Source organism: Marmota marmota, unplaced genomic scaffold (assembly GCF_001458135.2).
Source record: "Marmota marmota marmota unplaced genomic scaffold, marMar, whole genome shotgun sequence".
Classification (NCBI taxonomy): Eukaryota; Metazoa; Chordata; class Mammalia; order Rodentia; family Sciuridae; genus Marmota; species Marmota marmota.
In genome coordinates, this window is record NW_026000272.1 from 13,816,750 (window position 1) to 13,825,591 (window position 8,842).

At 38.4% G+C, this 8,842-nt stretch overlaps 1 protein-coding gene across 4 annotated transcripts in view; it reads right to left on the reverse strand.

Moving 5' to 3' along the window:
* Adgrg4 (adhesion G protein-coupled receptor G4) overlaps positions 1–8,842 on the reverse strand; it is a 115,636-nt gene that overhangs the window by 25,232 nt on the left and 81,562 nt on the right. For all 4 annotated transcript variants that reach the window (XM_048796977.1, XM_048796978.1, XM_048796976.1 and 1 more), the window contains 4 exons: positions 8,586–8,720; positions 4,510–4,629; positions 2,931–2,976; positions 1,025–1,128 (listed from right to left, as the gene is read on the reverse strand). In XM_048796977.1, the coding sequence (XP_048652934.1) occupies positions 1,025–1,128; positions 2,931–2,976; positions 4,510–4,629; positions 8,586–8,720 (405 nt within the window). The remainder of the gene's footprint in view (positions 1–1,024; positions 1,129–2,930; positions 2,977–4,509; positions 4,630–8,585; positions 8,721–8,842) is intronic.

The following is an 8,842-nucleotide window of genomic DNA, read 5'->3' on the forward strand; positions in this document are numbered from 1 at the left end:
ATATATATATATATATATATATATATAAATTCTATTGAGGAATGATTATATATATATAAAATGTCAGACAGACTCTCAGCCCTCAAAGAACTTAGCTGGAGAAACAACTCACATATGACACATTAAAATACCACTATCTAATAAAATAACTTAAGAAACCAAGGAAGTATTCACGTGTGGGTAGAGAAGCCATTTGGTTGAGAGTGGTTTAGTGGAAAACTCAGCAAGTTGATATTAGGAAGATCATGGGAGATGAAAGAACTAGGAGAGTTAACAGTGATTGTTTAAGCCTGGCTTTGTAAATTAGTCAGTTAATTCTTACTAGTTAAAGCACTGCAAACATTTTAAAAATACATATTACATATGCTGCAATTTGACAATAACTATTAAAATTAAAAATTGTTGATGATCATAGCCTTCAATTCAGCAATGCTGTTACTTTATTCTACAGGAATACTTTCACAAATGTTGGAAGAAAAATAAATAAGAATGTATATTATACCAAAGTTCATATTGGAGAAAAATAGCTAAAACATCCACCTGTCAGGGTCTGGTTAAACTCATCATGTTCAATCAACATAATGGTATACCATAAAGGTATTTTTAAATTGAAGTAAATGGATAATATTTGCCTGAAAATTGTCCAATATATATTGTTAGGTTAAAAAATAAAAGCAAGCAGTAAAATGGTATGAAAAAATTTGATCCTACTTTATAAAAAAACATATTCATATACACAGAAGTAAAGATTCTAAATGAATATACATATACATACCAGACTGTTAAAGGTAGTAATCTTTTGGGAGGGGAATTACAAGGACCTTTTCTGTATTGTTTGAAATTTGAAAAGTAGGCATTCATTTTGTGAGAAAGATAATATTTATTTCAATCTTCTCTACTTTGGATGAACAAGATGGGAGAAGGGAGTTTTTTTCCCCATTACTTTGTTCATACGTGTGTTACTGATCTGAATCTAATAAAAGTTGTCAAAATTCTATTGAGGAATGATGAAGGGACAACTCACCATTAAAACTCCAAAGTGGGTGAGGTGGTCACACTGACAGATTGTGTAATTTACATTCGTTTCCTTTACTTTACAGCCTGATGAGTTCCATCCGCCTAGTCCATCTGCAGGAGACAGAAGGGAATTTCAAAGCAGTTTTGCTTTTTCTCAGAAATGTTTAACATTTCATTGTATGCACCATCCAAACGTGTGTTATAATTAGTATTGTTTGTTAAGACTGCAAGATAGAGGTATAATTGAATACCAAAATTAAATTAAATCTAAAAGACCAAATTGACTTTTTAAAAAATATTTTTTAGTGTTGATGTACCTTTATTTTATTTATTTATTTATATGTGGTGCTGAGGATCAAGCCCAGTGCCTCACACATGATAGGCAAGTGCTCTGCCACTAAGCCACCACCCCAGCCCCTCAAATTGACTTTTAAGGGATTTTGTGCATGGCATAACTTCATTGTCTCCCACATTTCCTGTTCTTGTGCCATACCTCTACAGATTAGGACAGACTCTAATAACCATGAACAACAGTTTTGCTACCATGTTGGAGCGATTATTTTTTTAAAAATAGCCAATAAAGAGTAAATAGTCAGATCTACAACTTTTTGAAGGATGTGGACCTGTGGAATATACACTGACACTTGGTGGGACTGGAATAGACATCCTAAACAACCAGGTAAACCCAAAATTCAAGTGGTCTTAAGTGCTTTGAGCCCAAGTCTAGAGCTTTTTAGAGCCAACTAGAGCCTCTGTTCTACTGAACACCTACTGAGTATTTCTTCTCAGAATACTCAGGGTTCTGAAACCAACTGTCATTTGACATAACCTGCCAATATTGGGTCATACAGAAGATTTACAGTAGAGCCTCCAGGTGGCATTAGACCAGAAAGGCAACTATAAACTATAGCATATAGTATAGTTTGAATTTGTCCATCCATGATAACTCCATAGATTTCAAAAGTTCTGGATCCATTAAGCAGAGAGACAAGGGCAAAGGATATCCTGGGAGTAATCCAACCATTTGGCATTAGTAAATACAGAGATCAACTTATTGAAGCTATGGGGAATAAAGCTCATCACTTTACAGTATTCTCTTCCTGAAAGACATGGAGGAGACCAGGAAAGGGAACTATTAATTCTGTTTATCAGAAATAGGTAGTATTCCTGCACACCAGAAAATTAAGAGGGAAGAGAATTTCCCTTTTCTCCCAGAATCCTAAGGATACTGAAAAAGGAAAAATTCCCAGGTAGTTCTTCCTCTCATAGTCAGCTCTGGCATTTCAGGGGAAATTGATTTTGTGTGGAATTCTCTGAGATTTGGTGTTATCTTTAGAGATTCCAGTGAAGATGGCAAGCCTAAGAGAAATCCATTCAGCAATAACAATCCTCATCATCTCTTATTGGTGTCAAAGACTCATACTCATTCAAGCAGGAAGGGCCCTTGAGGAACAAACCAAAAAGTCTCATTTCCTCAATGAAAAGATGGAAAAGATTGAGATCTTAAGAGGTTAAATGGCTTTCCCAAGGTCACACAGTCAGTTTGGAAGAGTTAAGGAGGAAAAAAAGGAAGGAGACAGTATCCATTGAAAATCCCTGTGGGAATATACAAGTTAAGACCCACGTGACCATTCCTCAACTTTCTTTAAACAGCATTAAGCTACTCTGCATTGGACCTTCAAAATTTCTTTCTTCCAAATTTGCTTACCCCTGTATGCTTTTCAACTGTCTCATCTAAAAGGATTTTTCTCTTAATTTCCATACCCTAATTTGATATAAAAATCACATCCTGTATCTTGGTTATTCAGAGTGCTCTGTAGAGCCTGATAAGACAGTAGCTTCAGCACAATACCCCCTTCAACTGCCAAATATGAAAATGATCTGGGGAAAAGCTTGCTTACAAAAATACTTACTGTTAGTCTCAAAATCCCAAAAGGCACAGTGAACCTGATCATAATTCTGGAAAAAAGAAATCAGAGGTAAACATTTTTCCTCATGAGAGTTATCACACAGTAATGAGCACACACAAAAGTTTAGAAGACAGTAGATACACGTTTGCATACACACACACACGGGGGCCATTTGTGAACTGGTTTTAAAAGACTAACACCATCTAACTCTGGATTCATAAATGAGAAAACACCAGGTCACCACATGGTGATCTCGTGTGTGTCCTTGAAAACAGTTGGTAGCATTGGAATTTTCTATGATGTCCTGGTGCAAGGCCCAGGAGGAAGCTGTGGCTAGTAAGTGCAGGATTGATATGTACTGGGTGTTGTTTTGGGGGGATTGAACTCACAGGCACTCAACCACTGGGCCACATCCCCAGCTCTATTTTGGATTTTATATAGAGACAGGGTCTCACTGAGTTGCTTAGTACCTCACTAAGTTGCTGAGGCTGGCTTTGAACTTCCAATCCTCCTGCCTCAGCCTCCCCAGTCACTGGGATTACAGGCATGTGCCACCATGCCCAGCTAGTACTGGTGTTCTTTATAGCTGTGGGACTCAGGGCTCACAGTTGAGGTCATTCATGCCTTATGGACACAAGGTTGAGTTGCCTCTTCATTAGACCTACTGAACATTCCTAGGCCTTGCCAGCACCCACAATCTCTGGGAAACTGGAGGGAAGGAATAATTAATTGCTGGGGACAATTTGAGAATTGTAGCTCGAGTCCAAATTGAGAGATCTTACCCAATTAACATATTTCTTTTGGTATGTTTTTTTTAAAATTCTCTCTCCTACTCTTTCTTCTCTTCTCCTCTTCTAGAATCAAGACTAGTTAAAATATGTTGTACCATATGGTCTTGTAGATTGGCAATGAAGGAGGCTATTAAGACTTCACACTGGACACACATTAACATCAAAGAATGAAATAGTAATTCATTCTTATTCTAAGGCTAAATTTGATCATTTAGTAATATATGCCTTATGTTATGCCATATGACTATGGTTTTAGTCCTTTGGTGATAATTAATACACATTTTAATGCTCTTCATTGAAATTTGAAGAATACAAATGTTCAGTTATTTTGAATGAAGCTGTTTGCCTCACTTAAAAATAAATGAAATTAAATGTCATTTAGTGTGATGGGATGACCATTACATCCACTTATCTATAGTCACTGCCTTGCCAATCTGTCACAGTGATAGAATGCCCACCATTTACTATATCTTTGGGATAAGGTGTTACTTCTTGAAGTCCCCAATTACAACACACCTCTGATACCTGGAATGGGATAATCTTCACTAAATCTTTGAATCACATCTGTTAATTAGAAAATTAGGGGCTGGGGTTGTAGCTCAGTTGTGGAGTGCTTGCCTAGCATGTGCAAGGCACTGGGTTTGATCCTCAGCACCACATAAAAATAAATAAAATAAAGGCATTGTGTCCATCTACAAATTAAAAAATTTTAAAAAAGAAAATTATTTTTAACAGGAAAATCAAGGAAGAGATCTGAGGCCATGTGATTCTGAGATAAAAATGGGCATTACCCAATTTCCTTCAATATGCTGCAGAGTGATGAGCACTGGATCAGCCAAGTTTTGAATGGACATATCTGAAATGCTAGCACTCATAACATATGTGGTTAATTTTTTCATGACATTTTTTATCTGTAGATGAAACATAAAGAAGAGAAGTTTAGGTCCTGAATTTCTAAGGTTTTACATGTTTATTATCAATCTAGAACTTGTGATCTACTACATGCAGTATTAGGTACAGAAAATGTGGAAAATAAAATTACAAGCTGATAGTGAATTTTTAGAGATCATTCAGCTCATCTCCTGACTTCACATAAGGTGGTCATTATACCAAGATGGAACAATACATTAATTCATCTATCTATCCAAATATCTATCCAACCAGTTTTGGTTTTGTACCTGCTACTTAGCACTGCACTAACAAAATAAAACTATTCTCAACTTGGAAAGCTCTCCAGATCCTTACATTTCATAACTCATCCAGTTCTAAATCTCAACCATCTTTATAAGAGCACATCCCTTATAAGGAATCTAAATACCTCATGAGTTAGTTATATACCACATCCTGTTCTATCCTCACTGGAGATGGAAATAGGTTGATCAACAGCCAGCTTGGAATGAGTCTCTGAGGATAGTGTTCTTCTCCCTTGAGGACCATGAGCTCTGAGACCATAGTCCAGGTTTTGTGTGTCCCAGTGTTCCCTGCATGGTAGGTACTTTATCTTGGGCTCACCATGAGTCAGATACTTTGCTGAGTGCTTTCTGCACTATCTACTATCTTTGGTCTTCATGGACATCATATAGACAGACATTTTTTTCAAATAAATTGAGGCTTAGACAAGCTCAATGCCTATATGTACAAAGGTCACACAAATTTGTGAATGATAGGACAGAGATAATGTTTGTTTAAAGACAATTAACTAGAATGTACCTATTGAGATATAGGGCTTTCTAATTAACAAGGCCAAACTTCCAAAGGCTAAGGCTCCAGCTGAAAGTATTCCTCTTCTGGAGCACATGTGAATGGACCAGTTAGTTATAGGGCCAGTGCTTATCTCTGGATAGTAGAAGCAGCAAATCCTCTAAGGACTTGCCAAGAAAGCCTGGAGGAGGTGATCCCCAAAGATATCCCATGAAAAAACTGCTAGGCCATTTTTAAAAGATGCCATGCCTTCATAATTTTGAAGAAATAATGTTCAGCCCCCTCTCCCTACCCAACCTGAGCCCTGCAGCTTCTGACATCTGGGTAATTGTAAATGCAGTGTATGTCCACCAGGAACCTACTAACTTCCTGTTTATGACCTGAGGTATTCATCCGAACCAATCTTATGGCTAAGTATTCTGTTTTCAGTAGAAACACCTGGGACAGCCTGATGTAGAGGTGTATTAGCAACACGATGTCATTGGGAAGGACCTGACTGACACTGGCAAGACCAAAAGCTAGCCCAAGCCCCCTTGTTCCTCTGAAGGCACTCTTCCTTCTGGGCCACTGGTCACATGAAGAAGGAGGATAGACCAGATGATCTCAAATTATCCTCCCAACTTAGTCTAAGAGATACAATTTTCTGTGGTGGAAAGGCCAAAGAGACACCCATTACAGCCCCAGACTTAATTAACCTGTTCTCTGTCTTCATTTCTTTTAACTATAAAATGGTGGCCATGCTGGGGGAAGAAACAATCCATTCCCTCTGACTGAAGCACTTCTCCTTCCTTTTTACATCCTCCCTCTTCACCATCTTTCATCTTCTACCTTCTATTGTAGTCTCAGGTGTGAGCTGAGAGCTCTCTTACACCAGGCCATTCCTGCTCTTCCAAATGACAGTAGAGACCCTCTTCTACAGCCCTAGAGTCCCTATGTCACATTGCACTTGCTTGTGCCTTTTCCTCTCTCTGAGAACTGCAGCTAGTAGAGGAGTGGAGGAGGAAGTACATGATGTTCAGGAGTGGTGTCTTTTCAACAATTTCTAAGGTAATGTGTTGTAATGACAGTTAAGATTCTGATCAAAAGATTTTACAGGAATCAGTGTAAAAACAAGGCTGTCAGATTCAGGAACTCAAAGAAAAGATAGGTAAAAGGTGACATTTCTTGTAAGCTCTCAGTATCCAACAACCATTAGCACAGATCTCAGCCTCAGGTCCCCCCTTCAGTGCTGGAAACTTCAGATCTCTGCTCTCCTTCATCATACTGGAAGTTCTTTGAGGGCAAACATCACATCTCTCTTGCTCAGTTTATATACCCAGCACGTAGCACCACTTAAGACACAGAGTAGGAATTCAATAAATATTTGCTGAATGAATAAATGAGTGAATAAATTAGTAAACTGAGTCACCTTTAGCAAGTGTCTTCCTCTCTCTGGGTCTCCATGTCCTCATTGGAACAATAAAGGGATGGGACACTACATGAGTTCTGAGGGCCCTTCCAGCCCTGAATTTGATGGCAAGCTAGTTCTAATCCTTCTTCATCTGGCACTATGACGTCTGCAGGCTAATTTTGGCAAAGATCTTTAATCCATTTCGGTAGAAGGCGTTAGTGAATAAAAATTTCTTATTAAGTGTGAAATCTATGCAAAGCAAGTTTATCTCCTATTCTAATAGACAAGCACAGCCTTCTGAAGAAATGAGAAATTAAGACCAAAATAATAGCATCTCAGATGGTACAGAGAATTGACAGGTTTATCAAAAGGATCAGACCACATTTCAAACTTTTATTAAAAAATTTTGTCCACCAAAAGTTTTTCTCCAGGGGGCAGAGGAAAGAGCAGGGAGGGGCTCACTAACTCTAGGCAGATGTCCTGGGTAAGATTTGAGCTAATCTCATAGAACCAAAGAGAATTTAGAGTGAAGGAAGAGTGGCTGCAGAATTTCAGGGGAACAAAATGTTTTACAGACTTAGAGGTGATGTGGTAAATCGGAATTGGTAGGTAGTATGAGTATGCGGTATATTTTGAATTGGCCCAGTACCATCTCTCCCCATCATCCCCACAATAACTCTGTGAATATTTGACCATTAGAAATTATTTCCTTTGAGTAACCTCCTTAGAAATACAAGCACACTTGGGCAAATTAATGTATTAGCCTCTTAAATACATGAACATTGGAATCAGACAGCCTGAGATTGATTCCTAGATAGGCCACTTCCTAGCTGTGTGATCCTGGGCAAAATTAATTAACTTATTTGAGTCTCAGCTTCTTATGAGAATAAAATGAGATAATAAGTATAAATATTAACAATTAATACTAGTCATTGTCTTCAACAACATGCAAACTCTGATGGCTGTCTTCCCAACAGCTAGATGAGATAAAAGTGGCCTGAAGAAATGAGCCGTTTGTTAGGCACAGACCCAAGGTAGTATAATAATGATAGCAATGCAACCACAGTGATGATTATTATGTACTGGGCAATGTTGTAAGCATTTTATACACATTAACTCCTTTAGTCCTTCAACAGCTCTCAAATTATTATTATTATTACCCATAGGAGGAAACTAAGGCACATGGAGTCACATAAGCAGATATGGCATAGCTAGCTTCAAGTTCTACCAGCCTGGCACCTGAGCCCATGCTCTTCACCACCACATCATACTGCCTGTGTTTTTAGTAGGTGAGAGCTGAAGCCCTCAGAGAAGGTTCTCTGGAGGTGGAGAAAAAGATCAACAAATGTCTGCAGGCAAATATCCTGCTGGACACCACCCAGTTTCAAATAAATTGGCCCCGAAGAGTAGGCATGTTGGCTTTGAGAAGCCAGGAAAGATTTGGGAAGAAAGCACTAGCAAGCCGAAAGGGCATTTCATCAGGAGAACGTGCTGTTCTTTTATAGCTTTGAAACATCTTGAGGCCTCTGTTTGGTCACCAAATAATCCTTAAGGTTGCTTCCAAAGCTGAGAAGCTGTGAAAATTAAAAACTGTAGAACATCATTAAAGTAGATGTTGATTCATGTTGAGAGCCAGGGGTTGTGCTGCAAGACTTGTGGAATCAATCAGAGAACATATTCTAAAATAAACAGAACATCATGAAAATAGCAGGAGTTCATAATTACAATGAGTCACCATATGTCATTTCATGACAGTTCCCAGAGGCAAGAACTTACCTTAAAAAGTGAAGTTTGGCCAAAAAAACTAAACAAGATGGTTTGTAAGTTGTTAAGAGGAATTTTCTCCCTCAGTGATTTAGGCAAATATATGGAAGCCAAAACCCTCTCCAGAGGGGCATTGCCCAGGTAGATCTGCCAAGAACAATCAGGGAATGAAAGCTGGAGTCTTCATCTATCAGGATGAAAGCCTTCCTACCCCCCACCCCAGCACTTGCCCCAGAGCATCCCACAGGGAGCAGAATGGTGGAACTAGC